Below are 19,110 nucleotides of genomic sequence, written 5' to 3' on the forward strand. Positions count from 1 at the left end.
TTCAGGAACTGATGAATTACATTAAGCTGAACTGCACTGTTACTGCTTCTTATTATTTTCATTGTCGCAGTATGTGGTTAATTTTCTAATCTCCAGACATCAAAGTGAAGGGAAATCGTTGAAGAAACATTCTGTTGAAAACAACTTTTACATTTTTTTACCACTGTTATTCAAACAGATGGAAAAGAAATGGCTTTTTACGTTTGTTTGTTTGTTTGTTTGTTTGTTTTCTCTAGGAGGAAAAATACCAGTGAAATTCTTGGGTAACCTATCAAATTCTTGCACTTTACTATACAAGGTCATTAATGGCTTTTCCCCATTTTCACCTGACCATTGCACAAACTTGCTCTGCCAACCTCTTTTTAATGCTGTGTCCCTATGCAGTTGTCTTCATCTTGTTCCCAGCCCATACCTGAGGCAGCTTAAAGCTGGCTTTAGCTATTCTGGTGGTGTAGTGCTGTTTTCCCCATTCAACAGCCAGCAAGCCACAGTTTTACTAGATGTTCATTCTGCTATAACTCAGTGCCTTTTTCCATGCTGCCTTTGGAGGTAGAATGAGCTACTGTGGCTTTGAGTGAGCATGTCCTCTCCTCCTGGGCTTTGTGCTCCAAGACCATTCTGCTTTGGACAATGGGATAGTTTGGTTCTTCCAAATACACAGGTTTAGCAGTCTTCTGGAATAACATTATACCTGTGTTCTTCAACAACCCAAACAAAATTTGACAGGCATAATGGGAGCACTAAGGCATGAGTGGGAGAGAGAGAGAGACAGAGAGAAAGAGAGGGAGGGAGGGAGGAGAGGAGAGGAGAGGAAAGAGGGAAGAGAGATAGAGGAGAAAGAGAGAGATAGCTTATACAATGCCTCTGTGTCTTATAAGCTGGCCACAGCTCAGCCTCCTGACTTCATGGAGGACCTCAGGAGGCCATCCTGTCATCTTGTGACGTCACTATAAAGACATGGGTAAATTTTTTAAGCATGTTTTTGGGTACAGACTAAGATGTAAGATGTAAAGTATCCTAGATGTAAACTGTTCTGTTTTCCACTCACAGAAGCCAGAAACAGACTGAACCTTTGCCAATAAAATTTGGCTATTTTGCGATTGAATTTTGTTGGCAGGCTATTCAGGTCCTGGGAATTTATGCAGCCACATGTGGTAAGTTACCTAATTCTTCCCTAGGGTCTGGCTGGGTGCTGCTAGGCTCAAAGGAAATACTACTTTTTATTTTAAAATAGCCTATGCATCAGTTGGAGCAAGACTTTCTTTGGTAGGGGGCTTCTTGTGGGGTCATTTGATGGCCATCCCAGATCAGAACACCTAGGCTGCTATCAGCTTCGTAGCACATGGTACTTTTCCACAACCATCTAGAGAGCAAAAGCAGAATTTCATATGACTTTTAAATTTTGGTTAAATTTAAGGTGGGCCTCATGCCATTGGCTCATATTAGCTTATATAATTTTGGAATTTTTTAAATCAATGTTTCTTAACCTCGGAAACTTGAAGCTGTGTGGACTTCAACTCCCAGAATTTCCCAGCCAGCAAGGCTGGCTGGGGAATTCTGGGAGTTGAAGTCCAGACAGCTTCAAGCTGCGAAGGTTGAGAAACACTGATTTAATTAACTGTTTTTTATTCTGTCATTTATTCATTACTCAGACGTGACAGAGAATTCTGAGTACATTACTATCAAACTACTACATGGTTTATTCTATTGTCCTTCCCTTTTTTTCCTTGAGGTATAACTCATGGCATTTCATTTATTTCTTGTGCATCTGCAACACCAGGCATTCACAAATAGTTTGAAAAATGTTATTGACATGTCTTGTGGGAAGAGAGGTCTAAGACCTTTAATGGTGCTTCCCTATGTTTCCTCTAGCAACCATGGAGCATTTTTTAAAAACAAAGTTAAATTTGCAAATTGGCTTCCTGGGAAAAGGAATGTAGGCCAGTTTTAGCCATCTTTTTTCTACCAAACAATGGATTTTAACTTCCAGTGGCTGCTCATCTTTTTATGATTGTCTTGTAAGAGATTTTTTTCCCATTATTTTTCTTACTTTTTATGTTCACTTATTCTCTGTGTGATAGTGTATGCGTAAAATATACACAATAATAAAAGCCAAAATACTTCTAGATTGTAATTTCTCCTATGCTCAAGTGGAAGCGCATTAATAAATAAAATTTTAAAATTTAGCAAGGAAATGATGAGGCACTCCTGCTTTGGTGTAATCAGAAGAGTGTAATAAGGATCTGTGTCTGTTGGTATAATGATATTTTTTCCTCATGATCAGCTATTCATTGTCAATATAGCACTGTGTGCTTTGTATTAAATTCAGTTATAAGAACCTAGGGTGAGCCCATAAATGCTGAAGTCTCATATCTATTTTCCTATCCCTTTAATCATGTTATAATTCTTCACTCAATGGACCTTCCACTGCTACTTTGTGAAGAACAGAAACTGTCAGAAATCACTGTTGTTCTTCAGGCAACATTGCGGCAACCACATTTTTCCCTCAACCCACATTCTGCCTCTCCCTGTCCCGGTTTTCAGTGTCAGCTTTACCCCTTCCCCCCACTGCTGGAAGATTTCCAAATTGGGGGTTAACTAGTCATATCTTCTCTCCCATCCTGAAAGTCTGCAGATGCCTGACTGCTGGCTGTCTGCCTGTTATCTTTTAGCAAAAGGCATTTAATAAGAACACGAGACTCACTGGCTGTTATAATTTGCCCTAAGAGAAAGGCTGGCCTTGTCAGACTGCAGCACCATATCGGCTTGGCCTTTCAAGGTTATCTGAGCCATTCTTGCCTCCATTTCAAAAGTAAGAGCCCTTCCCCACCACTATTGCATCCAATCCTTGATGCCTCAAAAACAGTTTGAAGACGATACGTGAGCATTTTCTCTTCTGCCACCCTCACAGCACTGAGAACAAAGAGGAAAAATAATTGCCAAACCCTGAGCTGCTGCAAGACAGCAATAAAAATCTTCTCACTGACCTCTCTCTCTGAAAAGGCACCTTGCACCTTACCCACATCCATATACTTCTTTCATACAACATGCATTGTCTGGCCATATGCAGAAAAAGAACCCAGGGATTTTCATGAGAGGAAACTGCAAATGGGTCAAACTGAGTTTCCTGAAAGGCCTGAAAGCCAGATGGCGGGAGGTTGCAAGTGAGAAGCACATTCCCTGTGAGTTCCCCAGAGACAGTATTTCAAAGACAGAAAGAGGACTTTACTGCAGTTTCAAATTTATGATGGCCACCACTTGGCTCAGCTTTTGAACACTGCTGGCACTATGGGTTCACAGAGGTGCAAAGCTGCTTTCAGACTGGTAGAGTCCTTATATGGAAGTATACTATGCCCCTGCCCTCTAGGTAAGCCATGTGGAGAACATACTGCAGGCTTTCCAGAAAATCTTTGCCACAGCCAAAAACTGAATCACCAGGTATCTTAGCAGGTCCAGTGACTCCATCTTTACCCATGTCACATGTTTTCTATTTAAGTTTTTTTCTGCTTAAAGCATCTTGCCCCAGTGTAGCCTTCCAAGTGTGTTGTATTGTAAGTATCTATCCTAGACAGTTTTAAGTGCAGAGTTATAATCCAATACATATAGAGAACTCCAGGTTGGGAAACCTGATCTACATATCATCCCCCACTATAACTGGTCTTGAGATGGGGAGAATAACCACATGTACCTCCTTCTTCGTTTGCAGAACCCTTGTTCATTATAAGGATCACCAACTGAGCAGAAGGCACAAAGTCAGCCTATTATATTGCCTTTCAATAGCAGGTTGATATGCAAGATGTAGCAAGTAAAGCCAACTCCAGCTTGAGTTCAAATCATGAGGACATATGGTTACTCTCATGGAACTGATCCTTAACAAAAGAAGCCAGGTCAATTGGGCTGGAGAATTGCTGATAGTTTCATGGGTTCTAAAAAGACCTGTTATGGCCATTGGGAATGATGGCAATGCTCATGAAAAACTAGCAAAATACACCAACCATTTACATTTACTATATACTAGGGCTGCAAAAATCTAAATGACTTTGAGATGGTAGCGAAGGCTTAAAGTCTTCTGTACTCTCTGTTGTCACTTTATTTGGTTTTCTGCAGCCTGGATATGGTAGCCCTACTATTCACAATAGTCAAAGCAAACAAATAAACAACAAACAATACAGACATACAAGCTCTTTGTTTTGGACAGTACACTTGTTATAGAGTTAAAGCACAAAGTAGTCTGAAATGTTCCTATGATTATCTGGGTGGATGGTATCTGTTGGAAGAGTGACAGTTGATTTTGCCACTTACAGCAAACCTGTTCCCATAACTCCAGTGTGGAGTATGGGAAATTACCAGGAAGTGGCTCACAGAATCCTTACTCATTGAATAAACATCCCGTAAAAAAAAACAAAAAGTTATCTTTTTATTTAAATAAAAATGAGTGTTAGTGAGAGAAAAAAATCATATTTAAATACAGTTCAAATATATACAGTGTGGTATCAAAGTATATACACAACTGTCTTTTGAAGCAAACTGAAAAGGATAGAGAGTCACAAATAGGTTTGTTTCAAAATAAATGAAGAAAAAGCAATGGAAAAATATATCAACCCATATATCATTTTGAATTATACAATTTCAGAATTCAAGTTATTCCAGGCAAAATGCCAAAAATAATTTGGCATCTATGAATAATGAAAACAGTTCTTCTTGTAATATAGTAACCCCAAGTTTGTTCTCACAGGACAATCAGCAAAGTTAATAGCAATATATCCATTGTATATAATGAGATTTGTACCCAGTCATCAATGAACAAACAAAACAAGGTTCCTATAACATAATGATCCTGGTGACATCAGACAGACAAAGTGACCATTTTCTTTGATCAATGGCAGTTGATTAGCTCTGTTCAGACTGAAATTAGAACCAAGGCCTTAAAATAGAAGTGAAAAGTAGGACTTTTGCCTCATATATGCCTATTCCCTTTTCTGTTTTTACAGACTGTATCCCATGGCAATGCATATCTTTCTGCGCTATTTAACTTGGAAAACTCACAGTTTTGGCAATGTTTCTGTTCTCATGATTGTAAGTCCAATCTTGATGTTAAATGCAATGCATCATGGAAGTAATGAATTTTAGGGATCATTGTTATAACCTTTTAAACATTATATAACATTTAAACCAATATAATACAAGTACTTGTAAAATACTGTGGCAAATGGTCATCAAAAATAGCTGAGCTATGGTTTAGAATACTTTCTAAAATGAATACATTTTGATTGAACCAGAAATCCAGAACTAGAAACATAACATATTGATGATCAATGTTTTATACTCATTATGGATCAATGAAGAGCTGGAATGATGACAGCTGCTAACCAAGAGCATCTGAGTGGTCATACCAGGCATGCCTCTAGTAGAATATATCTGAATTGAGAATTATAGGCCATGCTCATTTCATGATTCAGGACCCATTCAGAATAAAGAGAAATGTTGAGCTGATAAACAGAACCAAACTATCAGTTTTGTACAATGACTTACTGATCTAGAAATCTACATTAGGGAATGGATGAGAATGGATACTTCCACAGCCATTCCACTGGGGTAAACAAATAATTAATTTAAAATGTTTTTCAGTGATTGTGTTTGTTTTTATAGACTGGGAAGCCACAAGTGCTGTTGTTTCATGCCATTTCACTAGTATCTCCCCTTCCCAGTTATATTAAAAATGAAAGAAGCCTGAAAGGCCCTATAAGTTGTGATCACTGTCTCTAATAGTATAAATACCACAAATGGTATAAACACTTCAGAAGCAGTTGTTGCTCAGATAGCTGTATGAACTTACTTCTTCTATACAACTATATGTATCTGAAAGTTAGGAATTCATTCAAGTGTGCTGCTGCTTAGCCACTAAGTGACACAAAGATTGGCTTTTTGCATTGCATTATTACTGTTTAGCCACTTTTAGCCTAGGGAAGTCTTGTTGAGGCATTTAACAGTTTAACAGGGTAAAATATTCATGTGGCTGGCTGTCAAATCACAGGTTATTCATAAAACAGTCACATACATTTCACCACTACTTCCACATTTGTACATTCAAAAGTAAGCTGAGGGAAGGCCAGGGTGTTTCCTGGGGAGAAAAAAAGCCCCTCTGACTCAAATAACCAAGCCATTCTATTTTACATTATATTTGGGCTTACTGCTTTTCTTTCCATCTTCCAACAACAAAATGGCCCATCCTGGTGATGGATGGACCAAAGCAGGAGGCAAAACCGATTCTAGTTTTTCAAAAGACGCTGAGTCTTCAGAGCTTGGAAGTGCTAGGAATGTTGATGGATGCTTTCTGAAGAGCCCTCGCTACTGTCATTGAGGAGGGCTGTTGCAGCCGACTCTCCTGGTTCATCAGTAGGAATTTCTTCTTCAATAGTGAGGTGAACATCTGGCAAGGAAGATTCACTGCTACCCTCCACAGAACACAGGGTGCAGGAAAAAGCTGGCACCATGCTCTCTTGCAGCATACTGATCATCATGGGAAACTGGACGGACCTCAGTCCTGAGACTGTTGGCAGAGGTTTCATAGCTTGTCCCCATTCCCTCTGCTCATCTTTATAAAGCAGCAGCAAGTTGGATTTCTTTTCTTTCCTCTTGGAGTTCATGTAGCCCAGCATGATTCCAATTAAAAAGATTCCATAGAAGGACATCACAATCAGGATATAAAAGTACTCATTTCCATTACCGCCATTCTTCTCAGACAGGGAAGCCACAGAGCCAGAGTTCTCAGAAGCAAGCATGGACTGCGTTGTGTTAGGATGATCCATTGCAAACATCAAAACTCTTGGGAGAAAGGTGGAACCTGGAAAAGGAAAGAGGTCAAGGCATGAATATCAAGCAGTGATAATGGGAAATTAATCCTAACACATATGTGAACTTATAGTTCTTTGTTGTTCATTGAGATATGCCAATATTTTAGTCAGGACAGAACAGTTTGGTCATGTAAGAATACTTGAGAAGAGTTCATGGGAATTAGTTTCCATGCACATAATAAGCTGTGTTATACATCACCAAAGCTCATTCTTCCTTTTTGTAGCCTAGTGTTAGCCGCTCTGATAACTGTTTGCTCTCAGAATCTCAGGAACAAGTCTTTACCACCAGCTGTCTGATCCTTTAAAACTGAAGAGAGCAAGAATTGAACCCAGGAATATATGCATGTAGAGCACATGATCTAAGTGGTAGTGAGCCACCACTATAACTCATTATACAGTATGTGCTTCTTGCAGATCAGCAGTTTTATGGAAATATGTGCAGTACAGCAGCTGACAGATCTACTAGTAGATCAGAGGAGTTGTTGCCTAATTTCATTCCCACAACCACAGCCCTGTCAGATAGGTTAGGCTGAGAGAGACTGACTCAAAATCCCCCCCCCCTCCTGCCCGAGCTCCCTGAGCAAGTAATGGGCTTGAGTCTGGTTCTCTTCAGTCCAAGTCCAATACTTTAACTAACTCCACTGACTCTCCTTTTTCTTCTTGCCATCCTACTCTGTCCTCTGCATGACTGTATTAAGACCAGTAGATGAAGTGGTTTACACAGCCTGGGTGCTAATGGAGATGATGATCTTAGGACTATTTAGTTCAAAAACACATTTTCAAACTAAAATTTCCACTCAAGCAGTATTTCCAGTTATATCTAAAGATAATACATCAGAGTTCCTTACAAAGAGAGTGCATGGCAATGAATGACTGAAAAAGCAGTTCTAAAATGCAAGAAGGAGAGACAGAGTGGGTTTACAACCAGATAAGGTTTATTGTAGTGAAGCTGTGCATAGCTTACCACTCTGGAACAATGGAAAAGTGTTGTTCTATTCAGTGCCACAGAGCAAAGAAAAAAGGCTTTCAGCAACTTACGTGAGTCTGCAAATAATACTGTGCTTCCCAAAGCCCTAAGAAGACAGTGCATCTGCCAGATTCCTGAAGCTCTGAAACTTTCTCTTGCTGCTGCCAGAATTAATAGACTTGCTTGGATGAAATGTTATGCCATGTGACCCAGAGCGTATAATAGTTTAGTGCTAGAGTCAGCCCACAAACTGAAATGGCCTCACAGTTTTAACTGGTTAAATTCCTGACACCTCTGTAAAATGAAAAACAGTGGGATCGCTGAGTCACTCTTTCCTAAACAAAAGCCAGTGCTAGTTTGGACACAAAACTTGGGTCAAGCGTTGACACTCTACAGATGAATTACGTGACTTGGGCTGAACACTGTTTTGTATGCACAGGGATAAATCCTGCCAAAAGTGGTGGATTGTCATCAGCAGAAAACCCCTTTCATGGCTATGTGTAAGCACTGCTTCCTTCCTAGTACTTTTGCAGATGACCTTTATAATTCACAGAAAAGTTCAACTGCATTGTAAATTAAAGCAGTTAAATCTTAAATTTAATCCATCCCTTGGATCAGACAAAAAGGCTCATCTAGACTTTCAGGATTAAGGTTAGGGTGCTTCAGTTTATAATAGTACAATGAAACATTTGATTGCAGTGGGATTTGCTCCTCAAGTAAAAGTGGTTAGAATGGGCACCATAAAACACCATAAAATGCATTGTAGTTGCAACCTGAACCACATTTCACTTAACTGTGATTGTAAAATGGGATGGTTTAAGGTGATTATGAAAAGCTTGAACAGGTCTGCCCAAGCAGCATCTCTTATTAGACAAAGTACAGGTGATGTTGCCATGGGAACCAAATAGTAGATGGATGTCTTTCAATAAGCAGCACATATTTGTATAGAAAAATATATTGCAAGCAGGATGCAGCAGTGGGCAGAAGAAAATAGATCAGGATCTGTTGTAGATTTCTGAGTTATTTGCAAAGGTGAACAAAAAACTGATTTTTCAGAAGTTTAATACTATAAAGGACATGCTTCTCACATTCCATTTTGTTTCTGAAATGAAGAACATTGGAGGGAAAGCAGGGGTGTTATCTAGCTGTTTTAGTCCATTCATGAGACCCAGTTTTTACATTTTCTTACTTATTCGAGCCAAGCCAAGACCTCACAGTCTTTCTCCTCTGCCTGGAGAAGCTGGCTTATCCAGGAAACGTGGAAAGGAAAGTCCAGCGTCTGCTTGAGAGGGAGCAGACTTTGCATTCACAGGCAAAGCCAGAGCCCTGACATAGTTCTATGTTCCAGATAGCCAGCTTGTCCAGGCAAACCAGGAAAAATGTCAAGTTTTGGCTTAGATCCAGTTATATAGAAAACATTAGGACTTAAGCTCCTAATGAATATTTCAACTTCCACTGATTACTTTTTAATAGAACTTGATGTGCACAAATGTGATTTATTGATAAAACTTTCTCCCCAATTTTTATGTATACATATTCCTATTTAGTTCAGTAGGACTCTGGGTACTACACTGTATTACTTCAACCAAGTTCTAAGCAGAAATGAGGCCAGTGAGTTTAGGAGTGTAGCTGATATCCCCAAATTAGTAAAGCTTTACAGTGGTTAACATTCATCCTCTCTTATGCCTTCTGCTTTTTAATATTTTTAATAATGATTGTTTTTATATATGTATTGTTTTTTAATTTAGTGTACACTGCCCAGAGTCACTGCTTGGGAGATGGGCAGCCATATAAATTTGATTTTAAAAAAAAATCTTTAATAGGTATGTACATATTTATTTACTTACATATAGTATTTCTGCAATATACCACTGGTTTCATACAGACTGTCAGTGGTTTAAACCATGTAAGACCCATACAAGCATAAAATCAATTGCTCCAAAACACAACCCTGGCATCAGAGCATATTCTACATTCTTCAACAATCGATTATCTAACTAAGTGCCATATCAGCAGTATTAAAGGTGGAGGGGGATTTAAATGAGGGGAAAATAGTTTTCAAACCACTCATACTTTTAGCATCCACACTAAAGAAATATAGCAAGCTTATGTCTTAGGTTGTTTTTCATTTGTTTGTTTGTTTTTAAATAAAGCAACCGGGAACACATGTTCTAACATTTAATATCCCAATATACCATCCAACTCAAAAGGACTTATTTATATGGAAGAATTTTTCCCTCAATTTTACATTCCAAAGCCACAGCATTTGTCAAAGATTTCAGTTTTAGTTAAATTATATTATTTCGAGCAAACTCATGAATTTGTGATTTAAAAAGTGATGAAAAAGGTCAATCCTCCTTGAAATTTCAATGGGTCATGGCACTGAAAATTTTGAGAACCTCTATCTTATTGCTGTTATTTATTTGTTTGTTTATTAAATATATATGTTTCACCATACCTTTTATCTTTGTTGAAGTGTTGTGGGTTTTTTCTCTCTCATTAGTATGTCCTAATTATTAGCTACATTGACATTTCTTATTGTGAAGTCCTAACTTCACAAATTACCATCTAAATCAGTTGTTGCCTAGTTTAGATAATATCCCTAGAGAAAAGGTAATACAAAGTGGAATTTGGTATTGCTGAATGATCGAGAACTGAATTCTTGGCTAGTAGGAGGGTAGGGTAGGGTGGGAAAGGAAATCCTGGACTGAAAATTCTTTATACTAACTGTAAATATTTTGCATCAGATTTGGATGGAATTTAGGATACAAAGATCCACAAATTTAAAATCTGACACCCCCTTGTGGCAAAGTGGGTGATGAAGCTCCTGGTTATAGCTTCAGCCTGATTACAGCTCTTGGCAGTAATCCAGTATAATGCAAATTACGTACAGTTAGAAAAATGCCATGTAGAATGCTAGTGTTTTAGTCTTTTAGAATCTGGCATTCAAATAATAATTAATGAATATCACCTTTTAGTCTCCTGATCGTAGTATCTTTGCTTGGCATGTCTTTCCTGCTATCATAGGGTTGCTCCACACAGTCACTGCTCCTAAAAATAGAAAAGTCTATGCACCTGGGCATGTTTCCTTGATCTTCTGAAATGTTCAGTGCATGCCCAGAAATCCTATTTATCTTGCCCTGGAATGATTACTAAAGAATGGCCATATTCACATCACACACTTATGTGTCTTAAATATTTAAATAAGGTTTGTTTAATTAATCCACATTTCTGAATGTCCACCTCACACTGAATCCTAAACTAACCTCACCTTCTTGGTTTGTACAACACACTTGCTAAAAGAATGGTTGGTAGTTTGTTCAATGGATTTGCCAACACATATGAACTGAAACATGCATAGCTGTGACATGGACAGGTCTGTCAACTAGTTAGAAGCCCACTTTAAAATGTCAGTGTTCTAAAAAAAATAATCAGTTTACTTCATCCCTATTAAAAAATTCCACAGCCAAATAATATCAGCAAGCAGCACTTTGTTCTTCGCTATCAAATAAGGAGGAGGAGCAGGGGAAGAATTGAAGAAGCAGTTGAAATGCTGTGGGAAAGAAGCCAGTGGAGCAAGCAGAAAACTCCCTCAAGAGTTGAAAGGCCTATAACTTTATAGAACAGTATTTGCAGGAAAGTTCAGTCATAGTGAAATGAAAATTCATAGAATTTTTCAACTTACATGATCTTTCGATCATAGCAACCAATTATTAAGACCCCCTCTTTGGGATAACCTGTGCTATCTTCAACCTCTCTACTAATGCTACAATATGATAACAGTAAATTGTTAGAAGGAACTGGGGAAAAATACTGCTTATTGGGATAAAAATATATAAAAAAGACACACACCTGTACTGACAATTGTATACAAAAATATACCAGGAAAAAAAAAAAACCTCCAAAGGAAACTAAGTCATGAATTAATTCAAGAGAGATAAATGAATGAGAACAACTAAGTAAAAACTAGTACAATTGACAGAGATTCTCTTTGATCTGAATAAATTAAATATACTGTATGTTATGAAAGGAAGGAAAGAGAAGAAGGGATTAGAAATCTTAGAATGGTTAAACAGTCTAACTGAAGGAGGATAAAATAAGTATTAGAATGGAGATTATGAATAAAGATTTAATCAGCAAGCAAAAGTGATATCATATACAGGACCTCTTAAATACTCTTTCCCCATGCAAGCACTGCACTAATCTGAATTTAGTGCAATAGCCCTAAGTTCTGACAGTGCACTGAAACTCGGGAAGTTGAGCCAGTCAACAATCACTTCAGTTATCTCTCCAGGGGAAACATTGCAAAGACAGTTTTGCCATTCTTCTGGAATTGTGGGACAGCTGATTTCCCACTGGAAGGATCTGTCATCTCATCCCGGCTTCTGGGATTTCCAGTCCTCAGAGAGGTCAAGGTGCCATGATGCCTTTCTAACATTACTTGTCCTCCCCAGTCACTCTGAGCACAGAAACATCTGTGTTCCATCTTGATTGAGTTGAAAATCGTATAAGTTGTCCCACTGTGGACAATTCACTGGCTTTAAGTGTCTCAGAGTGCAACCCGAGTGGGAACTAAAGAGCTGCCAAATTGCTTTGAATGATAGTAGATATCTGAAGAAATGTTTTAATAGCTATTAGACAATAAAGCAAATTTCTCTTCTCAGTCCATCCAGTAACTTGTAAAATAATCTAGTTTCTGTGAAAAAAAAAAAGGAAATAGAGAGTAAAATTGATAGACTAAGAAATAAAGTCCCTTTAGAAAGAATTTAGATTACAGGTAGTCCTCACTTAATGACCATTCATTTAGCAACAGTTTGGACTTACAACAGCATTTAAAAACCCAACTTGTGATAAGTCCTCACCCTTATGACCATTGCAGTGTCCCCATGGTCATGTGATTGCAATTCAGGTACTTGGCAACCGGTTCACATTTACAACCATCACAGCATCCTGTGGTCATGTGACCACCATTTTTGACCTTCCCAGCTGGCTTCCAGCAAGCAAAAACAATGGGGAACCATGTGATTCACTTAATGACCACATGGTTCACTTAATGACCACATGATTCATTTACCGACTGCTGCAAAAGTGGTCATAAAATCGGGTTGGATTCACTTAACGATTGCATAGAAATTCCAGTCCCAGTTGTGGTTGTTAGGCGAGGACTACCTGTATACAACTGTACTTCAAATATCTTCTCTTTAGGTATTAATAAAAGCGAGGGTAATTTATTTTCACTATATATGGAAGGTCACCATCTGTGACAGAGTGCTTTCTCTATCTGTGGAGGGACCATACTCATATGGAAAACCTGAATAGGTGTAAGGTAGTATAAGTAGAGTACATAGTGCTACTGTAGCTACTCCATTCCCTCTGAATATAAATAGATGATCCTTATTTTTAATAAGTACTGAAGAGGTCTAATCAAGCAACCATAATAAGCAAAGAGACATGCAGTATAAGATTTGGGGGAAGCTGTTTCTTAGTGCTACCTATTCAAGACAGTTAAAGTAAAGGTAAAGGTTTCCCTTGACATTAAGTCCAGTCACGTCCGACTCGAGGGGGCGGTACTCATCTCCGTTTCAAAGCCGAAGAGCCAGTGTTTGTCCGTAGACACTTCCATGGTCATGTGGCCGGCATGACTACACGGAACACCGTTACCTGCCCGCCGAAGCGGTACTTATTAATCTACTCACATTTGCATGTTTTCAAACTGCTAGGTTGGCAGGAGCTGGGACTAGCAATGGGAGCTCACCCTGTCACGTGGATTCGAACCGCCGACCTTCTGATCGGCAAGCTCAGCAGCTCAGCGGTTTAACCCACAGCGCCACCGCATCCCTTACTCAAGACAGTTACCCAGGATAAAACAAATTGTTGCTTATGCAACTTTTTTTAAAAAAAGTTTCAGAATGGTTCAGTCTAATTCAGATTATCAAATCAATTTTCACAGATTCAGACACTTTCCATGCATGTTTTAATGATCCAGATCAATTAAATCAAATTTTAAAATGAGCTCTGAATTGATTCAGATATTTGATATCTATACCTGTTAACAATTAGTAATTTTCCAAAGGGCAATTAAGCTATTGGTTATCATTCTTTCAACTGCGTAATTACATATTTGTCCTTGAAGCATTTTACCTTTTCTATCTGCTATGAAAAGTTGCCCAGGCTAGATTAAAGATGCCAAAGTCCTTACCACAGAAATAGAAACTGACATTCAAGAAAACTGCGTGCCTGTTCAAATTAAGAGGGTACATAGCAAGAAGTAGTAAAAAGGGTAAAGGTGGAGGGTACATTTAATTAAAGTCATAGCAGTTCTGAAAAGCCTCCACAGTATTTTCCTCACTGAGCAGACTAATGCTGCAGTTGCATTTTTTTGTATATATTATTTAATTGTCACAAATAATGCCTTGAAAAAATCAGAATGACAATATAGTAACCACTGTATTAGGGCTTTAAACTATGAATGATGACATTTCCAGACTAAACTGCTAGCATGGAAGCTACCCAAGAAACTATCCAGATGAAAGTGAAAACTCCTTTTTTTTTGGCATAAGAATTTGGATAAGGATAAATTCTTTTCTGCTTTCTTTTTCACTTGGCCAGGCAAATATCAGCGTCTAATAAAATACGGATGTCAATTTCACAGCTGTTTTCCTTCATCCCATTTTCATACAGCAAATGTAAGCACTCGCTCTCTGCCGTAATGCTGTCTTTTTTCTGTTGACTGAAACTGCACATCATACAAACCATCCCAAAAGTAAATGCAAAAAGTCACGTCCATGTGTGGAAATAGTTGAGAATCACCCATGTTTTGGATTTATGACATACATGTTGCCTTTGCTGAATCACTCTCAGACAAACGTATATGAGAAAATCTTTTAGATTCTCACCAGATTTTGAAGATTCCCCTATGATAGCATCTAAATAACTCCCCTAGGATAACATCTAAATAATTCTTGACTCTTTCTTTAAAAGTTAAACAACTATGCTTTTATAAAACCACAATTTTTCAGAACTTTTGCACTCTCTCTCTTTAATACAGGATGTAAAGGCTGGAATAATGGACTTGTGGCTTTCCCATCACTCAAGCCAACGTGACTTTAAAAAAAAAACCCTCCTCCATCACGCATTCCTACACAATTCAGAAGCTGTTGATATTGGATTCATGCCAAATGAGATCTGATACAGCATTGTTTTGCTTGTCTGTATACAGTCCCCCCCCCATTATAATGATATTGTTAATGTTGACTTAATTTTATCATAACTGCCTTTTTATAGTATGCACACACCAAAAGCTTGTATAAAAGATGAGCAAGGGGTTAATCAACCAAATATTAATACCAAAGGTTTGCTTAACCCAGTGCATTTTTTGACTTTACAGAACTTTATTGAAGCAAGGAAAGTCAAAATTCACCCCAGCTATATTGCTTACATTTGAATAAACAAAGGAAAATCAAAGAAACACAGAAGCTTTTCTCCAGGGTGGTAAGGAGACTCCTACAATAGCCTATCTAGCAAGCCAGCTGTAACAAAAACAAATGTAATCGTCTATAGTGGGAACTTTTTAGCAAAATTCATGTGAGTACAGATTTGCTGGAACTACTCCTTGCTTCCTCCTTTGCTCCCCGCACTCCCAAATTCATAAATTGTGTGATAAGACAGGCAGAGAATAAACAAAAAACAATTCCATCTAGGCTTTCTGGATGTTCTTTCTGTAGCTTTGCATCCTGTTTTTTTTCCACAGTTTTCCAACATAAAACAAAATATTGATCCAGTCAGTATCTTGCATGCTGACTAAGAAGTTTGGACAATTTCATTAAAATGAAGCTCTCTCATCAGACTGCTTTGAGTCAAAGGTATTATTCTAGTATCCCAGAGGACATGTGGAATATACTTGGAGCAACGGAATGAAAAAGAGACGTCCAGCACACTTCATGGCTCGTATGTTTACGTAATTGCTTGCACTTTTATGAAGGTTCCCATAATATGTGAATGGGTATTTCTCAACAATCTTTGCAATTGTATTTCTACATATGTTTCATCATGCATTCCAACTGTCTGCATTTGACAGGAGAAAATTTATTTCTGGAGCCATTCTCTGGCAAATCACCTTTTCATTCCAGTTTTTGCATTTTGGAAGAATGGCCAACAGCAAAGTGAACGAGTTTCAAAAGAAGTTAAACATATACATTCACAGAAAAGTTGCTTTCTATGGCTACTAATAATTACAGTTTACTGCTGCTTTGAATGCTGCTTCAGTGGCAGCATACCACCGAATGCTAGTTTCTGAGAAACATGACCAGCATCATGCCATTGCACTCACAACCTTTAAGCCCTTGGCTGCCTACTGTGGGAATAGAACATTGCAATAGGGAAGCTTTTGGTCTGAGTCAGCATGTATTCCCATGTCTTTTTGAAGATGTCTTTTTACAGTTTTATTTGTTGGTAAAATTCCCCTTTATTAAGCTTTGACCCTCTTAATAGGGTAAAGACTCTTCAGAGTTGAGCTTAGCTCCTGATGACTTTATGGACATTTCCATGCAATTTTCTTGGCATCAGTACAGAAGTACTTTATCACTGCTTTCTTCTGGGATTGTTGGATTTCCCTGTTTAGCCTATAGCCCTGGTCTGTCATACAAGGATTAACCAGGTTCAAGTCAGCTTAGCATCTAAGCCCAGGCAAAGTTAGGCAGGCTCTGCGCATTGAAGAGCTATTGGAATGAAATAGCTGAGTAAGGCATCTTATCTTCAATATAAATGCATTTACATGCATTCAAAGTAACATTAGAGAACCAGAGAGGTATATTGCCTGCCACCCAAACTGCTGATAAAGTTTTCTTTAAAATAGCAGCAGTAGCATATACCTCAGTTCAGTTTTAAAACGTATCTTGAACCTGAGGTGGGGGGACACCCTTTAAAAAAATATTAATTGGATAAATTTTCAGAGTAAAAGTACATGGTCAACAGAAGGCAAAACAGAATCTTGGCCACTATGATATGATGACAAACAAGGTAGGGAAAACATGCAGAACATGGCTTTTGGAATTCTTTCCAACCCATGTACCAGCACTGGCCATATGCTTGCATGCATGCATTGCAGAGGATGTGCTGGATAGGCTCTACTCTGGGCCAAGTGACCAGGGATTTGGAATAATTTAGTTGCCAACATTTTGAGCCACTACCCAACTGCCTCCTCCATAGGGAAGCCTTGGGAGAAAATTTCTCTCTGCAGCCTCCCAGCTGGATCTGGCCTACTTTTTATGTTGATCTTTCTATTGTTAGCTTCTCCACCCACACCAAGTATGATCCCATTCTGTCCAGTCCTCACAGACTGATTCTGCTGATGGGACAGAAACAAGTCCCAAGCTCCTTTGTACAATTTCTTCCCAACTTTTCATTGGTTGGAAGAATAAAAATATTACAAGTCTTCCTTTAATATTTTGTATCAAATCTTGGAGACCGCACACCTCATCAAATACTCATAATTGAGGAAATACAAATTTCCTATGGATAACCAATCTATGACATGGTATAAAGAGTCTGTGACATTCCAAAGGGAAGCCTGATACCTTGTGATAATGGCATGCAGTCCAGCCTGCATACCTGTCCACTCTCATGCCAGTTCCTACTCTGTCCTCTTCCTCGTGAAATGAATGTACCACACCTACTGGGCTATGGCATTCTGTAGTGCAAAGTACTATGGTACGATTTCAGGCTTTTGATCTCCTTTGCCTAAAAAATTTGACCCTTCTTGCAATTCTTTAAAGTTACAAAAATGCAGACAAGTCTTACTGCATTACAACCCAATATTTGCAACTCAATATCCAGCATAGGTTCACATCATGCACATTGTCCAGTTTGAAAAATCACAACAACTATTTTAGAGGAGCTTTTTATCTTATGATAATAGTGCTGGAAAATTCCCACACATCCCCCCACCAAATAATTCTATGTATCATTTTATTCTACAGCACTTCCAGAATTTTTTTTTTTCAAAGGATGCATTATTGCTATAAGACCTAAACAAAAGCAAACATTTTCCCCAGGAAGCTGAATAGTTATCATCCAGCACCATTACAAACCATCAGCATTAACCCCTTGGAAAAGATCATCCTTCTCCTGCTGTGTTTATTTGCTAGATTCTCTCTTGTCATGAGTCAAGGAGGATTAATGAAATCAACTCTCAGGATTTGCTAGATTCCAGGAGTTAGTCCCCATTCATTTCCCACTGGCTTCCCATCTCAGCACATGCAGCTGAACCGGTGTTATCCTTTTCTGGGGCCATCTGTTTATGATCAGTGAACAGGGCAGTGGGAATGCAAGAGAGTAATAGAAGTCAGAATTTCCCTACTTTTGAAAGCAAAGACTTACTGAAAGTGGGGCATGCAGAGAAATATGAGAAAAGCCCAAAGGCATTCTTCCTGGGAAAAATGATTCCCATTTCTGTCTTCCCAGCAGTAACCCAACCCTTCAAATGGCCTTTTTGAAAAGTGAGAGGTCCCTGAACAATTTGGGATTGGGCTGACAGGCAGTCTTCTGCCCAATTTGGAGCAATCTACCATTTTTACAGGTTTTGTTATTTGGTTTTGTAATCCTGCCCAATCCATAGATTCTGGGCAGCATACAATGGAGGAATAATAAGAATGTTCTAAGAAAGAAGCCAAAGACTAAAACCATAGTAAAGACAAATGCACACACACCCCAATCAGTTGTACAGTGGAGTGGAGCTGTTTAACTCTCCTATGGATTGCTAGAATGCCATGGGCTACACAAACTTCTGGGAGTAAAGTGTTCCATAGCACGGGGGCCACAACCAAAAAGGCCAGTCTTTTCATTAATGTTCCCCTAACTGGGAACAGGCTGGGCACATTCAATCTTCACACGATCGAATCTACTCTAGTACAATACTATGCAGTATTGTGTCTTAATGCCATATTTTTCTGGATCCTTTTCCCCAGAATAAATAGGTCAAATTCTCCTGGGTGGGATGCAGGTTCTTTCACTTACCCTGCTTATTAAGAAGCTGAAGAAGGGGGCTTGTGTCCTGTCTCTCTTTATACAATTGTCTCTCCAACAGCGTGCAGTCTCCATGGCTGCCCACACTTTCATTCAATCGCATGGGAAGAAACCTTAGGAGAATTATTCCTATGAGCTTTTTTCAGATCAGGGAACATGGATAGCCTGGGAATCCATAAAGTAATGAAAAGATGCGTAATTGGAAAGGAGAAACAAACAATCACAGCATGGTAATAACATAAACTCAGAAATTCTGCAAAAATTGAT

General features: G+C 38.6%; 1 protein-coding gene across 1 annotated transcript; it reads right to left on the reverse strand.

Moving 5' to 3' along the window:
* Window positions 1–4,184: 4,184 nt before the first annotated feature.
* Window positions 4,185–7,991, reverse strand: KCNE4 (potassium voltage-gated channel subfamily E regulatory subunit 4). Its single transcript, XM_063306106.1, has 3 exons — window positions 7,893–7,991; window positions 6,059–6,844; window positions 4,185–6,016 (listed from the first exon to the last, which is right to left on the reverse strand). The coding sequence occupies exons 1-2, from the start codon at window positions 7,942–7,944 to the stop codon at window positions 6,312–6,314; spliced, it is 585 nt and encodes a 194-aa protein (XP_063162176.1). The 5' UTR covers window positions 7,945–7,991; the 3' UTR covers window positions 4,185–6,016; window positions 6,059–6,311.
* Window positions 7,992–19,110: the final 11,119 nt, after the last annotated feature.

The sequence above is a fragment of the Candoia aspera genome, chromosome 6 (assembly GCF_035149785.1).
Source record: "Candoia aspera isolate rCanAsp1 chromosome 6, rCanAsp1.hap2, whole genome shotgun sequence".
In the NCBI taxonomy this organism is placed as follows: Eukaryota; Metazoa; Chordata; class Lepidosauria; order Squamata; family Boidae; genus Candoia; species Candoia aspera.